Source organism: Paroedura picta, chromosome 9 (assembly GCF_049243985.1).
Source record: "Paroedura picta isolate Pp20150507F chromosome 9, Ppicta_v3.0, whole genome shotgun sequence".
NCBI lineage: Eukaryota > Metazoa > Chordata > Lepidosauria > Squamata > Gekkonidae > Paroedura > Paroedura picta.
The window spans coordinates 19,395,861-19,421,328 of NC_135377.1; the positions used below are offsets into that span (position 1 = coordinate 19,395,861).

General features: G+C 40.6%; 1 protein-coding gene across 7 annotated transcripts in view; it reads left to right on the plus strand.

Moving 5' to 3' along the window:
• The window catches only part of UBR5 (ubiquitin protein ligase E3 component n-recognin 5), an 84,062-nt gene that overhangs the window by 13,924 nt on the left and 44,670 nt on the right, over window positions 1-25,468 (plus strand). For 5 of the 7 annotated variants that reach the window (XM_077351754.1, XM_077351758.1, XM_077351757.1 and 2 more), the window contains exons 2-16: window positions 606-650; window positions 1,155-1,236; window positions 1,697-1,773; window positions 2,450-2,569; window positions 4,261-4,450; window positions 7,582-7,741; window positions 13,143-13,292; window positions 16,233-16,444; window positions 19,245-19,361; window positions 19,893-20,003; window positions 21,198-21,352; window positions 21,738-21,855; window positions 23,315-23,499; window positions 23,956-24,065; window positions 24,543-24,655. In XM_077351754.1, coding sequence (XP_077207869.1) covers window positions 606-650; window positions 1,155-1,236; window positions 1,697-1,773; window positions 2,450-2,569; window positions 4,261-4,450; window positions 7,582-7,741; window positions 13,143-13,292; window positions 16,233-16,444; window positions 19,245-19,361; window positions 19,893-20,003; window positions 21,198-21,352; window positions 21,738-21,855; window positions 23,315-23,499; window positions 23,956-24,065; window positions 24,543-24,655 — 1,945 coding nt within the window. The remainder of the gene's footprint in view (window positions 1-605; window positions 651-1,154; window positions 1,237-1,696; window positions 1,774-2,449; window positions 2,570-4,260; window positions 4,451-7,581; window positions 7,742-13,142; window positions 13,293-16,232; window positions 16,445-19,244; window positions 19,362-19,892; window positions 20,004-21,197; window positions 21,353-21,737; window positions 21,856-23,314; window positions 23,500-23,955; window positions 24,066-24,542; window positions 24,656-25,468) is intronic. The other 2 variants (XM_077351759.1, XM_077351761.1) reach the window with 2 other exon arrangements.

The window sequence follows — 25,468 nt, forward strand, 5'->3', positions numbered from 1 at the left end:
AGTCAGATATACAAGCCTGTACTATGTACAAGCCCTGGGACTTATCTGTGCATCGTATCCTTCCTTTAGCCCATCTTATATGATTGATTGTGGCACAACAGCCCTGATAACTATAAATGGAAAATATATTTACATATGGGTGTGTTTACATGTTCTGCCTTCTTGTTTCCAGTATAGAATTTAGTGGCGTTCAGAAAAGTTGTTCATTGCATGAACAAATCTATTTGTTCATACTGAGGAAGGCAGGCAAGGCAACCTCCATAAGTAGCCACAAAAATCAGTGTTCAACCTTTTGCATATCAGTGTTTGATCTTATCTTGAGAGGAGGTAGAGAAGTTTGATGTTATCTGAGAGAATGTAGACAAATGGTTTTTATGTTTTGGGCTTAGCAGTATCCTTTAAAAATTATTAATGTTGACCTTTATTGCATACTGTGTGCAATGAATAAATTTCCCTACTTCCTGTACTGGCCGCAAATCCCCCCTGCCTGCTTTGGAAAGTTAGATTGCTATAAACAGATCTCTTGACCTGAACTGAGGCAAAAACATGCTGCTTAACTTGAAGCATTTTGTCAATATTAAACAAAGCTTTGTTTTCCATTACAGGTTAAGGGAAGTTTCAGAGAAGCTCAACAAATACAACCTAAACAGGTGAGGTGAAGTGGATGCTGCACTATCATGGCAAATAATTTGAAGGGAATATTTAGTGTTCATGTTTTTATATTTTAGTGTTGGTAACATCTGAATTCAATTGCACAATTGGAATGGGCAGTTAAGGGTGGACTGCTCCCCTCCCCTCAGATACCTTCTGATTTGCACACAGAAAAACCTTTGGTGATTGGCTTTTTTAAAGTTATCGTGCAAGATATAGGCTGTTGCAAGTATAAATAAATACAGAGATCCCCTCATGGATAATTTGCTTTAGCTGGTGGGTTACACTTAAATATAATGTTCCTTGATCACTTCTAAGGTTTTGTTCTCCATTTTCTATGTTTAATGACTGAAAGCTCATCAGTTGTTGCAACTAATGTACATTTTTAGTCATATTGAGATGTATCTAAATTCATTGTACATTCCATATGCCACTTGTTTTCTTTTGTTTCTCAGATTAAAGAGTCTTTAAAAATGTTACACATGCTCACTTTTTGTTTTCAGCCACCCCCCTTTGAATGTATTGGAACAGGCTACTATTAAACAGTGTGTGGTGGGACCAAATCATGCTGCATTTCTTCTTGAGGTAAATTGCTCAAAATACATTAAGACAACAGCTTTATGATTATATAAAGGTAAAGGTATCCCCTGTGCAAGCACCGGGTCATGTCTGACCTTTGGGGTGACGCCCTCCAGCGTTTTCATGGCAGACTCAATACGGGGTGGTTTGCCAGTGCCTTCCCCAGTCATTACCGTTTACCCCCCAGCAAGCTGGGTACTCATTTTACCGAGCCCGGAAGGATGGAAGGCTGAGTCAACCTTGAGCCGGCTGCTGGGATTGAACTCCCAGCCTCATGGGCAGAGCTTCAGACTCATGTCTACTGCCTTACCACTTTGCGCCACAAGAGGGTCTTATGATTATATAGTTATGCCTAACTTCCCCAACCTCCATTAGATCAACTTTACCAGCTACTGAAAACTTGATTCCCTCCCCCTCCAAGCTTTGGTTTCAATATTGTACATCTTTTTTCTTGTTTTAAATCTAGGATGGTAGAGTCTGCAGGATTGGCTTTTTAGTTCAGCCTGATAGATTGGAATTGGGTAAACCAGATAATAATGATGGGTAAGATTTTTTTTCTTCAGGTATCTTTCTTTTTGTAATTTTTAAATGTTTTATAAAGTAGTAATGGTAATGATGATTTTGAACTATTAATCAGGTATCTCAGTTCATCACTGGCCAGAAATAAAGGCTAGGCTAATAATCCTTCCTTGTTAAATAATCCGAACTGAATCTTACAATGCAAAATGTGATTTCTGAACAAAATACCCAAGTCTCCAAACCTCAGATTACAGTCATCTTTGTAGTGGTGCCACCTGCTAGGACATCTTTTCTGGATCTGCATTGTTTAATCACTGCTGTGAGAGTATAATTCGGGTTTAAACAAGATTCTTGTTTTTCCATTTATTTACAAATATATTTATGTATAATCGATTGCATATTCATTCACTTAGACACATTCAGCAAGGCCCATGACTACTAATATGCAAGGTTTATTTTTTCAAAACATCATTTTGTCATGAAGCAAATGTGTTTGGCGTGCTTTGCATGCTTTGTCTGTTTTTTATTACTATTATAGAAGATCACATCCTGCTGCTAAATTTGAAGATTCCCCAAGGGTGTTGCTTCAGCTGGTGTGTTACCAGACTGAGTCCCTGAGAATTTAAGCTTGGGATTCCAGGCTTTGTTTTTAACCCATTTGGGATTGTATTGTGACTGATCTACCATCTTTTACTTTCAGTTCAAAGTTGAGCAGTGGCTCAGGGGCAGGAAGGACATCCAGGCCAGGCAGGACTAGTGATTCCCCATGGTTTCTGTCTGGTTCTGAAACTCTGGGCAGACTGGCAGGCAACACCCTTGGGTAAGTTTTGGTAGGGTCGAGGCTGCAACCCGTTTGTACCTTACTTGGCTATGTGTGACTACACATACATTGTCTGCATTATGTATGAGAACTGTTAAAATGCAGCAGTGGTTTAGCTAGGTTTTTGGGAAAGAGCTATTAAACAAGGTTTTGTGTTTCTTCAAACTCTAGATTAAAAACAAAAACAAATTGATGCTCTAATAGGTAGTCTTTAGAATTAGCCTATTTCCCGATAGTGATAGCTTGATTAAGAGAGGAGGACTGTTGACTTAAATGCAGCACCTCTGTGTGAAACTCCTAATGACAGCATGGCTCTAATACTTAAAACAGAGTACTGAATTATTAGTTGCAGTTGTTTCATTGGTAGTAGATCCCTGACAGTTTTTTCCCCCCTTCTGTTTCAGTATTCGGTCTAGTGTAGGGGTCTGCAACCTCTGAAAGTTAAAGAACCAAACTATGATGAACTTCAGAGCAATAAAATATTTGTATAACTGCAACTGTACAGTTTAACTTTACTGATAATTAATGTGATGATCCATATAGCTTCTGTAGTCCAAGCAGTGTTTGTTTCAAGATCTTGACAATAAGTAAAAATACAGAAAGGAGACATTACATTGTTATTTTAGTGCACTGGCATAAATTGGCACATGATTTGCACTTGGGTTGCAGACAACTGTTCATCTCTTTCATTTCCCTTTTAGCAAGAAGCTTTTTAATCCTATTAAAAATCTTTTCCTGCTCTTCCTTTCATATACTGACTATGATGGCATCCTATTTTTCTTTTTTAGAAGATGCATATATGGTTCCTTATCTAGCCACATCTGGTTCTAGAACTATAGGCTGCAGACCCCTGGGCTGATATATTTTATTAGCTTCAGAGTAATCTTTAAGATACTGGATTGTTTGGATTGAGTGTAGTCAGTAAATATAGAAAAAGTAGAGAAGTCCTAAGACTCTTACATTTTCAAAAATCAAGATGTTACAACTTAAGATAAACAGATTTTTTTCTAATTTCACAGGAAGGATTGAATGTATTGGAGAGGTTTCATAGTTTTTGCCATTATTTACTCAATAAGTTCCAGAAGTATATAGAATTTCAGTTCTATATTTTACACTGAGAATGCTATTTAAATTTCAATTTTAATAACTTGTAGGCTGGCAGATGTAACTTCCCATTTTAATAACTTGTAGGCTGGCAGATAGATTCTTTAATTCAGTAGAGCATACTAACTCCAGCATATAGAAATTAAGCACATAGCTCAGGGGTAGTCAAACTGCGGCCCTCCAGATGTCTGCTGGCAGAGGCTCATGGGAATTGTAGTCCTTGGACATCTGGAGGGCCTCAGTTTGACTACCCCTGATATAGCACTTTTATACATAAGGGGGTCTGGCATAGTATTGCTTTGAGAAAATTCAAAAAATCTTGAATTGAAAAATGAAAAGCCAAAAGTAAAAAACATTCCCCTTAATGAATGCTCGTAAGTTTGTCATGTTCTGTTTCAAAGGAATCCGCTAAGGAAGCATACTTAAAACATTGCTGTGTAGGAAAGAGTCAATTGTATCAAGCAATGCTGGGTTTAATAGTATAAAGTATATTATAAGGCTAACATGCCATAAGCAGCAATGACATTTAGACACAATCTCTCTTTAAAACCACACTGACCTGTTGCCTTTTTCAAAATATTCTTCAGGAGTCGCTGGAGCTCAGGTGTTGGAGGGAGCGGAGGAGGATCTTCAGGTAGATCCTCAGCAGGAGCTAGAGATTCTCGGAGGCAAACGCGAGTGATTCGAACAGGGCGTGACAGAGGGTCTGGACTGTTGGGTAGTCAGCCACAACCCGTGATTCCAGCCTCAGTTATTCCAGAAGAACTCATTTCACAGGTACCCGCCTCTTATGAACATTTCAAAGTTTGTGTGTGTGTGTAAAATGATCTGCTGTATATATGTTGAAAATGATCTGTAAACTTCCTTCACATATTGTATTTGTATTCTTTTCTTTGTTAAGGGTATCTAATCATATTTATGTGTTTGAGAAATGAAATAAAGACTTTTAGTGAAATAAGGACTTGTAGAAGATACTTCCCAGTGTTAATAACTTGGTGAAAAATTAAATCTGGTTGCTGTATTAACATTGGCTGAGAGAGAGCACTATGATCAGTCTTGAGTGAGCTTTTTTGTATATGGCAACACCCTTAATGTAAATGGAACCATCCTGAATGCTCCTTCAAGTCATCTTTTTGCGTAAATGCATGAGACACCCATGCCCTAAAGGTGTCTCATGGTAGGTAGCGTATCGATTATGGATAATTAACAGTGTCTAGTGGTAGTAGGGCTAGAAAGAATTTTCAAAGTAAGTAAACTGGATAGTGTTTGCCAAGCTATCCTCTTCCTTGGGAATTTTGGAAGATAACAGAGCTTGTACTCTAGGGCTTATTTGTTCTGGATTCCCAAAGGTTGAAAATGGTTCTGAATTACATGTTGACTCCTATTATGCCATTAGATGAATTTCTTCAGACCCAGCTGACAGTGTGTTATTTCATACTTCTTCCCCTGGGCTGTTCGTTTTTTTCCCTTCTCCGTCACTCCCACCAGTTTAATGTGCAGATTGCCAAGTACCTGGCCAACTTTTAAAAAAATGAATAACAAATATTTTTGTACTGATGAACACAAAGAATGGTGTACTACCTATCTTTTATAAATCTTCACCATGTTTATTTTTCCTGCCAGATGGACATGGTGCCCAATGTTATTCTGTTTCTATCAAGCTCACTATTGCCAGGTGGGGCTTTCCCATGTGGAAGAGTGGGAATGTGTCCAATGAAGCCAGACAATAGGGGAGGGTAAAAACCTCCAAACAGCAATCTGCTCTGCCTTCTTCCCATAGGACATCCAGTCCCAAGAAGCGCCTTGCCTTCGTCTTCATTTTGTCCGGACTGACTATATGGAAAAGGATTAGCTAGGCTAGCCTTGAGTAGTTAGAAAGTAGGGAGATGCAAAAAAATTGGCTTATTTCAGATTCATGCCTTCAGTGCTGCCAAACCACTGCTCCGTAGAGAGGCTTGTATTTGCAGATCAGGTTGTTGGGCTGGGAGAGAGGCTCAAACTGCCAGCACCCCATACAGCTCAAGTTGATCTGGTGATAAGGTTTATCTCTGTGGATCAGCTGTTCAGGCTGGGGGAGCCAATTTGAACTGCCCCTCTCCACCTGACAAACAGCTTATCTATGGAGAGAAGTCTGTTCACCAAATTGGGTAGAACTCTGCATGGGGGGGGGGATTTAAAAACCCCTCCCCCACAGCCCTACAAACTGCTGACCCTTGGAGAGGCTTCTGGATCCTATGTATCAGCTGTTTTTCAGGCAGTGATTTGAGAACCCAAATTGGGCTCCAAATCAAACTGGGGATTCATGACTCAGCTAACTCCTCCCCCTTCCAATCAGTATTGATTTTTTCCCCCTGCGTCTGAACTGAACTGCACACCCCTGGTAGAAAGTCTTGATCTTGCCGTATTTCCAGAAAGGAGTGTTGACTTGACCCCCTATGTGTATTTGCTGCCTTGAATTTTGAAGAGAGAGGGATTGGAGGGGGCGAAAGTATATTGGAAGCCTCTGTGCAATTGGTTTCAGTGTCCAAGTGCCACACAAACTGCAGTTCTCACTTCAGAATGAAAAGGTACCTATGAAGAGTTTTTAAAGATGAATGAGATTGAGACATACATGAAAGTGAAGGAAACTTGAAACCGTAGGAAGAGAAAAGGAGAGATACAAGAAGGTTCCTTGGGTTGCATCTGTAGCAGGAAGATAACAAGAAATGTTGCTAGTGTGGGGAAGTTAATTCAGTTGTCCAAATCCAAGAAAATAAAACATAAGATCATAGTGGACATATCATGCAGTTGGACCTGGGATAGGTTGGTTGTAACAAGAAAGGTAAAGGTAAAGGTATCCCCTGTGCAAGCACCGGGTCATGTCTGACCCTTGGGATGACGCCCTCTAGCGTTTTCATGGCAGACTCAGTATGGGATGGTTTGCCAGTGCCTTCCCCAATCATTACCGTTTACCCCCCAGCAAGCTGGGTACTCATTTTACCGACCCCGGAAGGATGGAAGGCTGAGTCAACCTTGAGCTGGCTGCTGGGATTGAACTCCCAGCCTCATGGGCAGACAGCTTCAGACAGCATTTCTGCTACCTTACTACCCTGTGCCACAAGAGGCTCTCGTAACAAGAAAAAATGGTATCAAATGGGACAGGTTAATAGAACAAGTGATGGTAGTGCTCACAGTCACTATTTTGGCGACAAGAGAACAAGTAAACCTGTGAAAATTTGATTTTTCTTCTGGGTATGGCTATCCAGAGTCTGTCAGCTGGATTGATAGCCTTATGAGAAGAAATGGGGAATGCTAGTTGTGTTTTCAGAGCAGTAATTCCCTGTAACCCCATGAACAAAGATTTAACTACTTTTGATTTTAAGAAATCTGGCAGCCTATTGGGCAGAATATTAAGAATATTATAATCAAGAATATTATAGCATGGCTGGCAAAACCTCAAAATCTAGCTCTTGAAAAGCCTCTTGAAGAATTACTTTTTTGTAAGTGAATACGATCCTATCTCGTTACTTTTTAAATAACAACTGAGACAGCCTAGCTTATTCCCAGGATGATCTGAAATGTATTTTTACATCCGAACATTTGCATATTGTCAGTTGCTATAACCATGAAAACATTGGCCGTGAGAGAATAGAGTATACATAAATTGTAGACTGCAAAAAGTAGTGTTTTTTTAACCTCTTCCTGATTTTGTGCTTTGGGGCCTCTTTTCTGTTAAGGCAATTAATTCTAATTCAAGGTTTCATAAATATAAGAAATAAATAAATGATTATGTACAGGTTACCCCTTTTAACCGTGGCTTTTTCATATGCTTAGAGGCCACTTTCTAGTGCATTTCAGTTTGTTCTTGTCAATAGAAACCATTTTGGGGGATTCTTCAACCTGAACGTATGCATGGTTTTTACTTACAGGCACAGGTAGTTCTACAAGGAAAATCTAGAAGCGTAATTATAAGAGAGCTCCAGCGGACAAATCTCGATGTAAATCTTGCCGTGAACAACTTGCTGAGCCGTGATGATGAAGACGGAGATGATGGTGATGATACGGCTAGTGAATCATATCTTCCAGGAGGTTTGTGTGGGCCAAGGCTTTCTCTCCCTTTTTAATTTTTGAATTCCTTCTGTCAATGTGCAACACTAGTAGAGGGCTTATCTTACTTTTTCTGCTATGGGCTCTATTGAGATGTAAAGAATTACTGTTCTTTTGAAGGTGGTAAACTAGAGAATAGTAGGTGAAACAGATATAGAACTGGGGCATGTGCATTTATGCAACTTAGAGTTTCTTCAGTCCTCATAAAATGAAGATTTGTATGACAAAGTTCTGTATTGCCCAGGGACTTGTCATATACATTTGCCAGCATATTTAGACTAGTCAGAGTACTTGGTGTAACTGTTCTATGGCTTTCTGGTGAAGGGTTTTGTTGCTTAAGAGCATCTGATATCAGGTGCACAGGGGGGAAATCTGCTAGCCATATACTTTAAAATTAATAGTTATTTCCTTCTCATGGGAAACTTGGGGCTTTGCATAATTGATGTTCATGTTTGGGGCATGACTTTCTATGCTACTTACGAACAAAAACACAGTGTGCCCACACAAAAGCAGGATCTTTGTATCCTGTTCATTACCTTATGCTTTATTTAAGAGCAGGACTAAGCAACTAGTCTACTCTCAAGGGTCGTATTAGGAACATGCAAAGTGAGAAAAGCTGCAAACAAATTGCAAATATATTTTGGCAAACAAAGGATTAACATAAATTATATTAATGATATGAGCAATAAATTTGCAACAGTTAAGTTTCGTTGATAGTGAGTGACTGGAATAGTGGATTATCAATCCTTGATCTGCCAGGGAAAGAAAATAAACTTAGTTGTATAATGAGACTTTAAGTCATGTGATTTGGTAGTAGTGATTTAATGCATATACCAGGAAATGTTTATCCCAGGTGTGCGAACTGCCTCATAGTGATCCTAGGAATATAATTTTTTGTTGTTGTTTGGTGTGGTTTGTCAATTATTAGCTGTCTTGAGGCCTTCTGTGGTAAAGGGCAGGATATATTTAACACATCCAATTTCTTTGTTGTTCTATATTTGCACCCCATCTTGTCTTAGGTAGGGGTTTCAGTTGTCTATAACTTTGTCCATCCTTGAATAACTATGCTTCATGTCTTCCACAGAGTTTATTACAGTCATATCTAATTCTGAACTTGATCCCCATGTGGATAGAAAAACCAAGATAATGGGACCATGTTCAGATAGTGTTTTTTCCCCCTTTAAACCTGGCTCACCCCCCCAAGATTGCAGAAAAATGTGAACAGTGGAGGGAAGTTCCATGACAGAATTGTGTTCTGTGCTTGTGTAGCATCCTTGCTTATTGGTGGAGGAGGCCCACCCCAAGTTGGTGTAGTCCTATGTTTTGGCAATTGGTTTGTGTGGCTGCTCTAAGTTGATATACTTAATAGTTGGTGGGGCTGCTGAACAAGCACCTTCAGGAAATGATGGCCCATTGTCGGGTAGACAAGACCTCTCTGCTGCTGCTCCTTAAAAGCAACATTTCATAGCCTCATACAAAGTCTGGAAAGGATTTGCTACCTCGTAAACTTGCTTATGGTTGTTCTGAAAATCTTTATTCCCCAAATCATCTTAGTTTGTTGAAGATTAATTTTAATAAAGTGAAGCAAATCATGGAATTTTGCACTGAGATGTTCTTGCCATGATGAGACCTGAGAATTAAATTGTTGCCAGAGAATACGGAATCCTTTTTTTGAATAGATTTAGTAGGTGGCTGGCAGGCCTTATTTGTAGATGTATAGTGATGGGAAGACTGGCTGCATATTGTATGCAATGTGAATCTCTGTTACATGCCAGTTCCAAATAAAGTACCTCGTAAGAAGATACTGTGTGAACTGGCCACTAGTCTGCATGAAAAAGTTGTTTTTTCTTTTAATTTTGTGTTGCCGTTAGTTAGAGTCAGGTATTTGATCAGTAAAAAGAAAATCAGTGTCGTTTATTTAAAGTAGTAACTTAATTAGGACAATTGAAAAAGATAATCAGCATATTTGTTATTTAGGGTGACTGCAAACAATAGTCAACTGTTAGTGTAAAACAATGACACTGGTGGGTACCCTTAGGTGGTACTTCTGAAAATTGATTTCCTGCTTGGAAGTGCCAGCAGTTCTAGTTAGTGGCCAAGTGGAGAACCTTTGGTTTGCTTTTGGTTCCTGTACGTCACAGGGCAGCCTGCCCTCACGAACAAATAAACCAATGAAGCTAGAAGGAAAGAAAAAAAGATAACCGGCTACCTCCACAATGATATTCTTGGCATCATGAAAACATACAATAGAATTTGACTGATCAGTTGCCAACACCCTGATTTCTGTGACATTGTAGTTATTTAGGGCACTTAATCTGATTTGCTGTGTCAAGGACATAGTTCTAAGGGTTCCAGCAATGTAAGGAATTGTGATAGTGGAGACTTTGGAATCTAAATTGTACTTCCTAAATTTGGCTATGGTCTTCCCAGTTTCAATGTCTGGCTGTGAAAGTTGGACCATAAGGAAGGCCGAGCGTCAAAGAATTGAGGCTTTTGAACTCTGGTGCTGGAGAAGACTCTTGCGAGTCCCTTGGACTGCAAGGCGAACAAACCGGTCAGTCCTAGAGGAGATCAGCCCTGACTTAGAAGGCCAGATCCTGAAGATGAAACTCAAATACTTTGGCCACCTCATGAGAAGGAAGGACTCCCTGGAGAAGAGCCTAATGCTGGGAGCGATTGAGGGCAAAAGAAGAAAGAGACGACAGAGAATGAGGTGGCTGGATGGAGTCACTGAAGCAGTAGGTGCAAACTTAAATGGACTCCGGGGAATGGTAGAAGACAGGAAGGCCTGGAGGATCATTGTCCATGGGGTCGCGATGGGTCGGACACGACTTCGCACCTAACAACAAAATTTGGGAATAACAATAAAACTTCCAGCCACGTAACTCCTTTGGATGAGCAGTACTGGCTTTTGAATGCGCATAATGTTTGACCTCATGGTGAGTGCAGTGTTGGCCACGATGGGCTCGTGTACGGATGGCATCTGACTAACAGCAGCTGTAAGTATTTGGAAACCCTGCTGTTACTGCACTGTTCCAGTGGCAGTGAACCAGTTTTCTTTTCCAGCGCACTTCATTTTATAGGATATAGTGGGCTTGTACAACGTAAGAATGAAGCGTTTTCCTCACTTACCATATGGCTCCAAAGGGAACCTGTTAGAGGAGTCAGTTCTAATGTACCTAGAATTGAACTGTGTCTGGTTATAGAACAGTGATAAGTACACAATTGGCTTTCCTAGATATATTTTCATGATTTGTAGTGCTGTCATCTCAAACTATTTTTAAAAAAATCATTATGGTTAGGTTGTATATGCCTTAAGAAATTGGGGAATGTGTCATGACATTCCATATCATCCAACTTGGATGATCAGAGAGTGAGAGTCTGACGGCTTAAGAAGCCTGTCTTTATTGATCTAGAGATGCAAAATGGGTAAGATGAGATTTTTGAGTCAACACGATGTCCTTGGTGATAAGTAACTTTAGAATAATCTCATGAATTATGGATATGTGGGGCAAAAAATCTGGTGTGTTTCTGATTCAATGCAATTTAGTATATGTGAAAGAATTAGACTGGTATTTCGGTGGCAGAGATCGGTGCATCAAAGATGCTTTGCCTTTCTGTTCCCTCCCTGTCTAGGACTTGTCTTTTGCAAAAGGAAGTTGAAACAGGACCATGTGGTGTCTAGTGCTTCCCAAGTCTATTGCATTGCAGCATTGCTGTGCAGATTGTAAGGTAGAGAAGAAATTTGTGTGGATGCGTGAAAGAGAAATAGCGAGGTGAGAGTACTTTGTGAAGAGGGGTAAGGCAAGCGAGAAAAGGACAATGGGTTGGATGCAGAAGATCAGGATTTTTCTCAGCTTCTCTGTCTCATTGCAGTCTGAAATGCTGCAACTGAGAAACAGCATGAAGGACAAATTGAGTCTACAGTTGAAAGGAGGAATTGGTGGACCTGGTCCCCCTCCTTTCTGTTAGCAGAAATTTATTGCCAATTCCAACCCAAGAGAAAGTGGACCCCCTCACTTTATTCATTGCACAAACTTCTACATCTGGCTTTTAGAAAATGAGTGAGGCCTTCCTTTCAAGATTAAGAAATAAGTACATGATGTCATCTTAAACCTGAGGTTTGGAGAATGATACATTTATCTAAAAACAGTTAAATTTAGAATGTGGCATTGTAATTCATCGTTTGTTCTAGACTAGAGGGGCTAGAGTAGAGGGTAATGAGATTCTGACGTTGAAATGTATTTACTTTTACTAAGATAGATGCTGAAAGAATGGTGTAAGTGATTTTGAAATAAGAGTTGGATCTTTAGGGAGGTCTCAGACACCCACTGATGGGGATTGAGGGGAAGAAAAATGTTCAGTCAGTTCATTGTGTCTTAGTGATAATAGATGTATTTAAAAATAATGAAAACTGAGTGAGAGCCACTATTTCATTTGGTTTGCTTCAAAGGGAGATGTTGGGTTGATGGTTTTTTTAGGTGGATTCAGTTGTTTTAAACAGGAAATGGACAGTGTATAGGAACTAGGAAATAGACATTGGAGTATAGTAGCCAGGTGTCTGAGGAAGTACCAACTGTGTGAGAGTTGGAAAAATATCTATTTGTGAGGGAATGTGTATTTTAGAACGTTCAGAAAATCTTCATATATTTTGAGAAAACTTCATTACTTTGAAATATACTTTTCTCTCACTGTACATTTCTGCTTTGTACTAGAAAATAAATTCAGTCCAATGTAACATGAAATTTGAACACGACCAATAGGGTTTTGTGTTTTCATGCCAGGAACCCAAGTAGGATTAAGATTTCATCCTAAAATGGAAGCATTCCAAAATGCGGGGGGGGGGGGGGGGGCTTCTATGTCAGAGAACATTCTAGGTATGGCAGATATTAAAAATACAATATCAATACATTTTCTGTGGGGGCACATTAATGAATGCTGCGTACATTAGTAAAATCCTATCGAAGACACTTCCATTCAGGAAATAGTAGAAGGCAAAATGAAAGATAGCATGCTATCTGGAAGAAGAGGGTTTAAAAAAAAATTACCTGCTGTGTTCTGGAATTTAAATGTATTGAGTCTTCTCTTTTTATACTGCTTAACTGTACACAGTTTTGTCTAATGTCTGGGTCCTTAGGATTAGATTAGTCTCAGTGGCTTGAAGAAGCAAGCAGCCAAGCAGTTGACTTTGGTAACATTGGTTTCAGACCTTAGGGCATTGTGCTTGATTGCAAGCGTGAGCAATAGGCGCACTGGCATGCACATGGCAATCTGAAGAAACTTCAGTTTTTGTTGGTGGATTTGTCTTGTTTGGTGATGGTCTTTTCTAGCTGATATTTCAAGTAGCTGATAATTCACCTGAGATCCTTGTCTCCTCTTATAGAGGATCTTATGTCTCTTCTGGATGCTGACATACATTCTGCTCACCCAAGTGTCATTATTGATGCTGATGCTATGTTTTCAGAAGATATTAGTTACTTTGGTTATCCATCCTTTCGGCGCTCATCACTTTCCAGGCTAAGCTCGTCCCGAGGTAATTTTGCACCTTTTTTCTTTTGTAAATAAGTAGCATTGCTGTGCAGTACTCTAGTTATAGCACATGCTGGTGAATTTGTCTAAGATTTGTGTGTACATTTTCCCCCTATTTTAAATATAAGTATTTTGTCTTAAACTATATATTTTTAAAAACTATCTTTTGACATAATTACTTTAGATATATGTTGGAAGGATACGATAGGTGAAATGTGCACCCATATATATTGCATTCCCCAAAGTCAACGTAACTAGACCTACTTCAGGAGTATTGATCTTAAAAAAAAATTGGGCATGAATAATTCTATTCTATTCTAGAAATTCTAGAACGTAATTTATTTTAGATTGCTCAGGAATCCATGTCAGAGCTGGTGTACTGCTAGTGGCACACAGGGCATTTTCTGCCTTCCTGGATCTGGAGGCATATTTTTGTAGTATAGTTAAATGTCCTACTTCTGTTCTGTTAGGTAGCATTGAACTCTGTTCCACGGCTCATTATGCACTGCTCTAAGAGTAAGCACTTCCTTGGCAAGGTAGAAAGCCTAATGATCTTTTCTCAGATAAAGATGGGAGAGGTTGGAATTGAACTGCATTCTGGAAAAACTTTGCAGTGCTTTCTGTTAAGTCAGACATTTGTATCTGCTTTTTGGCAGTAATAACCAGTTGCAGCTACAGAATACTTTGTATAGCATCAAGTTCTAAGCCTGATTTAGTATGAAATGTAATATATGTAGCATCAAGTTCTTAGCATGATAAAGTATGAAATGTAATATTAGACACCTGTACCTGTAGTTTTGTTCTTCATGATTTCTTAAAGATAAGTATTACACTTGGTAGGTATTCAAAACAATTTACCAATTGTTAATCCAACCCTCTGATGTGAAGTGTGACCGTGCCACAGTTAATCTTGGTTAGATGTTCAGATAGCTAAAGATCTATCCCTGCATCCAGACATCAGAGCGAGCTGTAGTTCAAACTGCGGTTGGGCATGAACGCAGCTTGTTGGTGTGCTTGCAAGCTCACCTCGTTCCTTACCCTTACGCTCAAGGGCAGAGCTTGATTGAAAGCTTCCTGATTTGATCAAGTGCCAGTGTAAGAGGAGGTAGGAGAGCCTGTGGGAGTATGTGAGCATAGCAACCAGCTGGGTCTGTGCCTGATTACTTTTTAATTTTCAACTTGTCATGATGTCTGACTGCAGCTGCTGTGCATAAAGTTAGTTGCACAGGAGGCAAGATAGTGTGTAGGTACACAAAAAACCCAAAACTTTTATCTACATGTCAGCTTTATCAAATCTAGATTTAGCACATTGTTTAGTTTGTGCAGACAATAGGTTTTGTAAAGGTTTAAAATACAGGCCCTGCCAGCAGGGTTTTTATTTAATATTGAAATTAGGGATTGGAAGCAGCCTGCAAGATCACGCATGCTCTCCTTCTGCCGCTCCTTGCAGTCCCAACTTCCTGGGCTACACTGCTCTTGCTAACTCAATAGTGTTTTCAGCTTCACCAATTTTAAGTATTAATTTTCATGTGGGTTAGGGATGGCCACATAGAATGTCAAAATTGGTGGCTAGAGGAAGCTAGTTTTATGTACGAGAGGGAAGAAGTAAAGGAGTCGGCAAGCATAATTCTGTGCTCTGCTCTTAATATCTAAACCAGGGGTAGTCAAACTGCGGCCCTCCAGATGTCCATGGTCTACAATTCCCAGGAGCCCCTGCCAGCAAACGCTGGCAGGGGCTCCTGGGAATTGTAGTCCATGGACATCTGGAGGGCCGCAGTTTGACTACCCCTGATCTAAACTCTGGTTTCAGCATTAAGTCTGGGTGAATCTGAACAGACATGACACACGAGGGGAAAGGAAAAGTTTTCAACAGATCAGCGACTGGACCAATAGAAACCCAGCAATAAATTGATTCATTAAGGAGAGGGAGGAGAATGAGCAGAGTTCCAGGGAAAAGCACAGCAGAACTTAGGGGTGGTGTTTGAAAAAAGAAGAGTAAGAAGACAGGCTGATGGGGAGGAAGAGCAGGAAAGAAGAAATGGTTTCAAAGGTGGTGTTAACATAAGCAAAGAATCATTATGTGCATGTACAGATATTCAACCTCTGACTTTTCTTAAATACTTCCCTTTTTCCTCTCTAAGGTTATTTCTATGTTAAGATGAAAAATCCTTATTTTCCATGTATATTTGTCTCTTGGATATTTAGCTTGATTACCTGACTTAAAATTTTAATTGTATGAAAGAACTGGAGAGTACTGGCTTTAGACAATTTGTAGGCCAATTGGAGGGAAAGCATTTTGGTAAGGAACGTCTTCCTTCAAAAATCTTTTTAGAACTTGTCTGGCTTCAGTTTTTTTTCCCAGTTAACCAGCTTTAATGTAAGCTTTAGAAATAACTTCCAGTGCCATGTGGTGTTTAAACTAAGGGGTTGGATTAGCAATATTTGTAATTTTTTTTTTAAATGTGGTTTACCTTTTTCAAGTGGTGGTGGTGGTAATGGGGAAATTCTGAGACTCTCTAATAAACACTCTTTTTGGGCTACCTTCTATGTCTCTAACAGATATTACCTTGTTAGGTGATTTCTTTTTTGTTTCTCTTTTTTGATAAATCATCCATAATATACTCTTTGCATATGGTACTATATAGTTTTTTTATTGCTTTTTATCTCATGCTTAAAAAAATTCCAAGCAATTTCTTATTCATTTTTGGGCTCTTTGGAGCACCTAAATTTTGAATTTTTATTTCTAGTTTCATTCTTGCATTTCAGATTATTTTGGTTAATATTAAGTACATATGCTTGAAAGGGTTAATACTTTGAATGTTGCATGTCATTTTTCTATTAGCCTTTTATGAATAGACTTAACTGCTGTTAGTTGCATCCTGAAGGGTCTTTACTAGAGAGTGGCTTACTTTTATCCCACTGGTGTGACCCAATTGCATACCAGTTCTCCTTCTTCCCTTAGAGAGAGACTCTGAGCTGTTGCGTGAACGTGAATCCGTTTTACGTTTGCGTGAACGAAGGTGGCTTGATGGAGCCTCATTTGACAATGAAAGAGGCTCTACAAGCAAAGAAGGGGAACCCAACCTGGATAAGAAGAACACACCTGTCCAAAGCCCAGTCTCCTTAGGAGAAGACTTGCAGTGGTGGCCAGATAAGGTATTTCGTTTCTAAAATTTTTATATATAAAACATTTTAACTCTCCCTTCCCCCATGCAAATACTTGTCATGACATCTGGAGCTGATACTGCTCAGGCCACATCTTGTTCTAATCTGCTGCTGTACTTCATTCCTAAACCTAATTACTTGAAGGTAAGTAGTACTGATTTTAAGGGAAGTGATATATGCAAGTATGCACAGCTTCTTGTCTTGGATTGTGGTTTAGCATCCCTCCAGATTAGGGAGCACTCTCTTTTGGGGGACAGTCGGTGAGGTATTTGTTCTCTTTTCCCCAGGTAAGAGAGCACAATTTAAGTCCAGTAGCACCTTAAAAGACCATCAAGATGCTAGACTCAAAGCAAGTGCTACTAGACTTGACTCATGCTCTTCCATTGCAGACAAACATGGTCATCCTCCTGAAACTGTTTCCCAATGTTTGACTTCTTTTTCCATTCATAGATTAAGATGTTTTTCTCTTCAAACTGCATCTTGTCTTTTTCTTGTGTACACTCTTGACCTTTCAGCAGTTCATTTTTCCCTAGCAGATCCCTGCTGGTGAAGACACTTAGCATTTGTTTCCCTGCCTTCTGAGAAGCATGGTTACTTGTTAATTTCAGATCATAATTTTTTTTTGCTTTGGTGAATAAAATCACTTTGATTGTATTTTCTCCTTTTAACTTCTTTAATAAAGTCTGTTATATTATGATGTCCACCCCACCAATCAAGTCTTTTTGCTCTTATGGCTTTCCACTTCAGTTCCTTTTGTGTGTGCCTTAATTTGTTAGGAGACTGACTGGCAGTTGGTGTAGTACCATTTTGTCTAGCTGGAGTTTGGACTCCTACTTTGTCCTTTTCTAAAGTACCGTGGGAACCATGAGCTCTGGCTTGCTCATCCTGTTGACTTGGCATCTCTCTTGGGTTCAGCAAAGAAACATGTCAAGCTTTTCCCCCTTTTTGCTCTTGGAAAGTAAAAGGTTGTATGAGTCATGGAGGCTCCTTGATTCCCTTGACTAGTGTAAGGCTAGATGCTTATTTGCGGTGAGATTCCAGGCTTCATTAGAATATTTTAGATTTTTGGAGTATTTTCTGTTAAATAGTCTTACTCAGAAAGACATGTAAAATAAAATGGGTGTCTGAAATGAATCTGGGTGTTGCTACTTAACCGCATACTCTACTGAATGATACCTTTTGAGCTGTTGAAAGGATACAGGATTAATGGCAAAGACTCAAGAGGCTGTTGGGGAGGTCTGAAATTGGATGTAAAAATAATTCCAAATTGGCAGAGAACTCCAGTGCAATCTTGTTAGCCTTCGCTGATTGTTCTTTTTATGACATTCTCTTTTCTTCTGTCGCTTACTTTGGTTCCTTTAAATTGCAAGCACATTTTGAGATACAAATACCTTTACTTGTAAGGTATCTCAGTATGGTTACATTTCTCTTTAAAAATTAGGTCCTGATGTAAAGGTAGTTAATGGTGGCTTTAGCGGCTAGCCTGTTCCTAAAAGAAATAGCCAAATTACGTTATCTGAACCATGAAAGCCAATGTTATGCACTGGAATCATTATCCTTGAATGCTGGTGGCTTGTTCTATAACAAACTTCTTACTAAACTTTTGCATAGAACTTTGTTTAAAGCATTTCACTGATTTTAAAAGAGGACATTTCTCAGGAGTTTTTAATGCTCTCCCCCATTTCCAGTTTCTCCAAGAAAACCAAAAACCCACCCAGACATGGAAAACCCTTGATATTTTCCACTGGGTCTTCAGATTTTTAGATGCCCCTTTGAATTCAACAGCAGCATCTTACTGGTTCTGTCTAGTTTTGAACTTAAAGTGCTGGTAAAAGGTAAAGGTATCCCCTGTGCAAGCACCGAGTCATGTCTGACCCTTGGGGTGACGCCCTCTAGCGTTTTCATGGCAGACTCAATACGGGGTGGTTTGCCAGTGCCTTCCCCAGTCATTACTGTTTACCCCCCAGCAAGCTGGGTACTTATTTTACTGACCTCGGAATGATGGAAGGCTGAGTCAACCTTGAGCCGGCTGCTGGGATCGAACTCCAAGCCTCATGGGCAGAGTTTTCAGACTGCATGTCTGCTGCCTTGCCACTCTGCGCCACAAGAGGCTCTTAAAGTGCTGGTACTGACTATTAAAGATGACCTGTTTCTTTGACAGCCTGCTTGAGCTTTGAGGTCTTTATCACAGTCCGTGCTTTTTGAAATGAGATAGTGACAAAGGACAGGGCATTTTCTATTTGGCATCCTACATCTGGCATGCATGCCTGCCGACCCATTTACCTGGTTCCAGAACTGCTAATTTCTGGGCACCAGACAAAATCCTTTCCTTCCAGGCATTTTTCAAGGATTTTTTTGGCTCAGTTTATGCCATACACACCTGTAGTCTTGTTGAATGTACTATGACACTTTTGTTCTGTTATGCTGCTTTTCTTTGGTTATTTGTTGGTTGTGTGTTACTTTTCGTTGTTTCATTCTGGAACCTCTGTTGGGCAGTTTTAATTGGAAAGCATGGTATAGAAATGCGTTAAATAAATTCCTCACAGAATTGTGTACTTCCTTCTGTTGGTTATCACAGCTACTTCATTGAAAGGTTGAATGAATGTGTTTTGCTAAACCAAGTGTAGTTCTTCAGGGTCCTCTGGATGAGTTAAACAAACAAACTTTAATTTCATAGCTAGACTAGTTGACCTGTTCAGAAATCCTGGACATTTGTTTCTCCATGTAATGAAATCCGGTCCTTTGGGGCTGACAGCATTTCAGCTTTAAACTTCTTGATTACTTCTTGTAGGACGGACTGAAATTCAGTAGTATTGGTGCTCTGTATTCTGAGCTTGTGGCAGTGAGCAATAAAGGGGAGCTTTATCAGTGGAAATGGAATGAATCTGAGCCTTACAGAAACACACAGGTATATACAGTTTTGTTTGTTAAAAGTGAAAATACTTTGCTTATGTGAAAGCCCACTCTGTCTTGGGAATTTTTTTGCTATGCTTTCAGCAAGGGGAACATGCTGTAAAGACTTCCTGCTTGCTCCTTTCAACCTCACTCCTTCTTAGCGGCCTGGTAGTTTTGTTTGGAATTGGTGGCAGGGGCTGAGGGAAGGAAGTTGTGGGATCAGCGCCCTCAGTAGCAACACTGCCTGAGAATCCACCACTGGAGGAGGAGGGCAGGGAGCCTGATTCACAGTCCTGTCAAAGGGATGTAGCTCTTGGCTATGCAGTTTAGCAGCCCTCATGCAGCTAGTACTTTTCTGCCATACAAGGATTCAGTTCTGTGGCAAAAAGCTTACTACTGCTTTTAGAAATGGCATTTAGACAGGGTCAGAGATTGCTTCCCCCACATAGAGATCTGGAGGGGAAGGTTGTTTGACCTCCCCTTTCTATCATAGTATTTGAGTAATGAATAGACAAAATATTACCTGCTGCTTCTGTTTCTCAAGAATTCTTCAATACATCATCCACGTGCAATATCTTTGGGATTGACCAATGAGAAGATTGTCCTACTCTCTGCAAATAGTATCAGAGCAACTGTTGCAACAGAGAATAATAAGGTATGTTGCTCTAGGGATGAGGGGATTCGTTTCCATGTTCCACTTTCTTCCCCCGGGGTAGATTTTACAAAATTATTTGTGGTGGTTAATTTCCTATAGCTGTAACATTTGTATGCAAAAGCAGAGGTCAGAGCTGCTGATGAAAGTATTATAAAGAGAAAATACTGTGGGCATTAAATGGCATCTACGTTAATGGTTGACTGAATTCCCATGAAGCTGCCTTACCAATTCACACCATTGGTCCCTCATGGTTATTATTGTATAGTCAGACTGGCAATGACTCACCAGAGTCTCAGGCAAACATCTTTCATATCACCTACTGCCTAGTCCAGGGGTAGTCAAACTGCGGCCCTCCAGATGTCCATGGACTGCTGGCAGGGGCTTCTGGGAATTGTAGTCCATGAACATCTGGAGGGCCACAGTTTGACTAACCCCTGGCCTAGTCCTTTTTAACTGAATGTGCAGATGTCAGGAATTGGACCCGGAGCCTTCTGTGTGCAAAGAAGAGGCTCTTCCACTAAGCCATATCCCCTCCACTGAATTGCCTGTGGAATTTTGTTTTTTTCTTTGCAGTGATCCCAAATGTCTTTGGCCTGTTCAAAATTACAGGAACTTTCCTAGTAAAAACTTTAAAGTAAATATATAAGACCAAGGGGGGGGGGTGCTTGAGGCACCTTGTGTTTGGTTCTCTTTTGCCTCCGGTTATTACATATCCGCCATATTTCTCAGCCCTTACACTTTGATAAATAGTTTTGATTATTTGGTGATCAGCACCTTCTGAAATACTAAGAAGTCCATTATTTGTATAAGACGCTGTGGTCACAAAAAGCTAAAAATATTCTGAAATGTAGCAACTCCAGGCCACAACATCTCCATTAGATGTGCATGAGTCTCTCCTCATGGAAAGGCTTCCTTTTAATTTCAAAGGAGGGACTAGCCACACAGGTATTTTTCCCTTGTGGAAATGAAATGCAAATGTTGAAAAACTCAAGTGACCATCTATGTTATGTTTTGCTTCAAAAGAAGAATGCCTGGTGCAAGCCTGTATATGTGTGTGTGTGTTTATGTGTGTGTGTGAGAGAGAGAGAGAGGAAGGGAGGGAGGAGGGGGTGTGATCAGTGCCAGAGAGGATTGGAATAGAATCCAATTAGAACTGATTGGATGTGAATGATCTTATGCTTTTTGTCCTCTTAGGTAGCGACCTGGGTGGATGAAACTTTGAGTTCGGTAGCTTCTAAGCTAGAACATACTGCACAGACATACTCGGAACTGCAGGGAGAAAGGATAGTGTCACTACACTGTTGCGCTCTTTATACCTGTGCTCAGCTGGAGAATAACTTGTATTGGTGGTAAGTGCGTAATATTTCATTGTGGTCCAGATGTGCAGCTGAGCTCTTTGAAGAGAAGTAGAACAGAACAATGAAAGACATGCCTCTCTCTTAATTTAATTGAATTGGATTTTACCAAAGTTTATTCACACAGGTTATAAATGATTTAACAGTAGTACAGTGCTCATCTTTGTGTTTCAGAAAGGGAGAGAAAGCATTCTTGCAAATGAGCTGTGAAGTTAAATCCTGGGGTTCCAGGTGGATTTTGTAATTCTCCTTAGGAACCTGTGAAAAATTCATTGACTTTGTTTATAATTCTTCAATACTATTACAGTTTTGTAACTCGATATTCACGGTGACAAAGCCATGCTAAGTACATTAAAACAATATCCCCCTTCTCCACCAGGGGCGTAGTTCCTTTCAGCCAAAGGAAGAAGATGCTGGAAAAGGCCAGAGCTAAAAACAAAAAGCCCAAGTCTAGCGCTGGCATCTCCTCTATGCCAAATATTACTGTTGGTACTCAGGTAAGCAGAAGCATGCTGTAACATGTATTTTTTGATAACTCGATATTGAACATCTCTGGCTCCCTTCTTCTCACCCCCCCCTTAACAATGGGGGTTGGAATGGGTTCTTTTTGTGTCCGCCATGTTGTGATGGTTTTTAAGTCTTTTAATGGGAGTTTTTAACAGGGTTTTAAGACATTGTGACCCGCCACGAGCTGCTTAGGAAGTGGCGGGAAATAAATCAGAAAAAAAAATATTTTAAACGGTTCTGAAGAATGACCCGGATAAGACAATCTGATCTGTGTAAAACTGCCCTGAGCTGTATGATAGGGAAGCATAAAAATCTAATGAATCATTCAACCTTACTTGCTATAACCTTGTTTTATGATATAACGAGGTGTCCACGTGTATGCAGGTGCAGTGTCTAAAGTGGGGATTCCTGTTGTTTGCACTCTGCTTTCTCTTAGCTGGAATCATGCTGGTCTCTCTGTCTTATCAGTGCTGTTTTATACATAGATTTGCATACTTGATGTACTGCTGGAGGAATCTGTGCAGCTTATGTTTGCTATATTTTCTTTTTGGCACCTCTGCCCTAACTTTGTATCCATATTTTATTGATGTCCCAAAATAACATTCTGTATCTAATTCCCATGATGGTCCCACCAAAAATCTGAAAACTCAAAATAAACAATGGGTTGTATTGGATGTAAAAGGATGCCTCTAAGATTACAGTCACAACAAACTCTCCCCCAAGCGATGCTAATGAAGGTCTTGGTGTTCCTGCGTTGTAAGATAGTCACCACTGTTCTGTGGCTGCTGAAGAACTGAAAGCAAGTTTACCAAGATGCTCTGTCGTGGATGTAGTGTACTGTAGAACAGGGGTAGTCAACCTGTGGTCCTCCAGATGTTCATGGACTACAATTCCCATGAGCCCCTGCCAGCAAACGCTGGCAGGGGCTCATGGGAATTGTAGTCCATGAACATCTGGAGGACCACAGGTTGACTACCCCTGCTGTAGAACGTATTGTGGACAAGATGTAGTCCAGTGAAATCTCATGAATGCCCGGAAGACACTGATGGGAAAATAAAAGCCAGGGGCAGAGAAAGAAGTGGCTTATATAGATCTGAGGGAGGGAAGCAGAAAGGCCACAGCGAGAAGAAAAAAGGGCCCTGTGATGGAAGGGGGGGTAGAAAATAGTACAAGTGGAAGTGGGGAGGGCTAAGCTGGCATATTGGAGGGAGAAGCAGACATAGCAGGGGAAAAGGGCCAATTGGGTGGAGGTGGAATTTCCCCTCCTTTGTGAGTTCTTATGGTTCCATATATATATGCTGGTACCAGAGTGCCACTACTGAGGAACTGGAATAAAAGGAATTACTCAGTGTTTCTTCAAAGGTGTACATTTTTTCATTGTCCCTTTTGATGCTTCGCTTTGATATAAATAGTTTATAACCAGCCTTTTTTTTTTTTTTTAAACGGCAGGTGTGTTTGAGAAATAACCCTCTCTATCATGCTGGAGCAGTTGCTTTTTCAATCAGTGCTGGCATTCCTAAAGTCGGAGTCTTAATGGAGTCTGTGTGGAACATGAATGATAGCTGCAGGTTTCAGCTCCGCTCGCCAGAGAGTTTAAAAAACATGGAGAAAGCTAGTAAAACTACCGAGGCAAAGTAAGTGGGCTAGAATAAACATTTTAAAAATATAATTAGATCAGTACCATTTCAAGCACCTTTTCTGCCAAATTATCAGCCTTGTTTTTTGGCTTCTAAACCTCATTCCTCTTGGGTGCACTAGGGACCTTTAAATGTTATTCAGAAATAAGTGTCTTAAGTTATATAGCAAAGAAACTGAATGCATATCACTTGGCCCAGTCTTGTTTGGGGAAAAAATTCATCCTCTTAAAATCATATTAAAGAACACACTCTGATTTTATATTTTGGCTTCATGGATTGAGATTAAAGGTAGATTCTTAAATCTAAAAAAGAACTTTCCAAGGTTCTGTATATGAAGTCTGTGTAGAAAAGCTTTGTATTCACTTGGGGGGGAGGGCACTCAGGATAGTTAGCAGCTCTGTCCAGAGCATTAGCTAGACTTCCTGGAGAGAGTAAATTATTTTTTATTCTTAGACCTGAAAGCAAGCAGGAACCAGTGAAAACTGAAATGGGCCCACCACCTTCTCCAGCTTCTACGTGTAGTGATGCCTCTTCAATTGCAAGCAACGCGTCTATGCCATATAGTAAGTTGTAGATTGTGGTTTTCTGCTCAGAGCCATAGAGATTTTAAGTCTGCCAATTATACTGATGTAGTCACTTTGTTAAATTTGAACACTTGTATGTAGTCACTTTGTTAACTGTATATAAGGACTAGTATTCCCTCGACTACTTGGCTGATAGTTTGGGTAATAGTTTAGGGAAATATGTATTTTTAGAAAGCTTTCATTTCCACAATTGGTTGATAATTGATGTTTGTATTCTTATGTAGAACTGTTACTTTTCATATAGTATTCGTTAACTTACAAATAATAATATGCTACTCTTAACAATATAAAGTGTCAGTAGTTGGTGTTTTCAGTGGGCTGAAAGTTATTATTGGTACTAATTGAGAAATTGACCCACAGTAGCGAGTATGTCTGTTTTATATAAATAGGCATTTATTGGGGGCGTCATCATTACCAAGCAGAGTGGTAACTTCTTGTACTTCTTTCTTGTCTAAGAGCGACGGCGGTCTACTCCTGCTCCAAAAGAGGAGGAGAAAGTGAATGAAGAACAGTGGTCTCTTAGGGAAGTAGTGTTTGTAGAAGATGTTAAGAATGTTCCTGTTGGCAAGGTTTGTATAAAACAGAACTCCTTTAAGTCTCCTTTTCTTTGTTATTATACCAGTCCTCACCCCATCCCCAGGGGTCCCACTATTTTGCAAACACAACCGTAGTGTTTTGACTTCTGCAGGGGGTTGGATTAGATCAGTGGTCCCCAACCTGCGGGCCGCGGCCCGGCGCCGGGCTGCAAAGGCCATGGCGCCAGGCCGCGGCTCCCTCTCCCCGCCCCCCCCCGCAGTAAAAAACTTCCCAGGCCGCAAGCTTGCGGTCCGGGAAGCTACTTACTGCGGGAGGGCGGGGAGAGAGAATCAGGGCCGGGCCGCGGCCCGCGGGAGCGGCCCGATCCACGGGTGCGGCCCGCGGGTGCGGCCTGATCCACGGGTGCGGCTGGGCGCGGCTCGCGGGCGCGGCCCGATATGCGGGTGCGGCTTGCGGGCGCGGCCGGGCGCGGCTCGCGGGCGCGGCCCAAAGTGTGGGCGTGGCCTGCGCGGGCGCAGGCCCTGCGGGCGCGGCCCAATGCCCTGCCGGTCCCCAGCCTAATAAAGGTTGGGGACCACTGTATTAGATGACCCTGGAGGTCCTTTCCAACTCTATGATCCTATGACCACCTCCCAGTCAACTAGTTTCTGTGCAAATATGATTCTATGTTGAGTTATAGCTTGATCCTTCCTTACATGCTTCCCGTGCATTACCACAGCACACCGTGTGTTCATAGAACAATAAGAGCATTACATGACAGGGTCTGTGATATTTGCTGCCTCTGGCTGAGTTGATCTGTCTCTAGAGGGTTTTCTCTGGAATTGCTTCTATCTCCAGCATCTTTA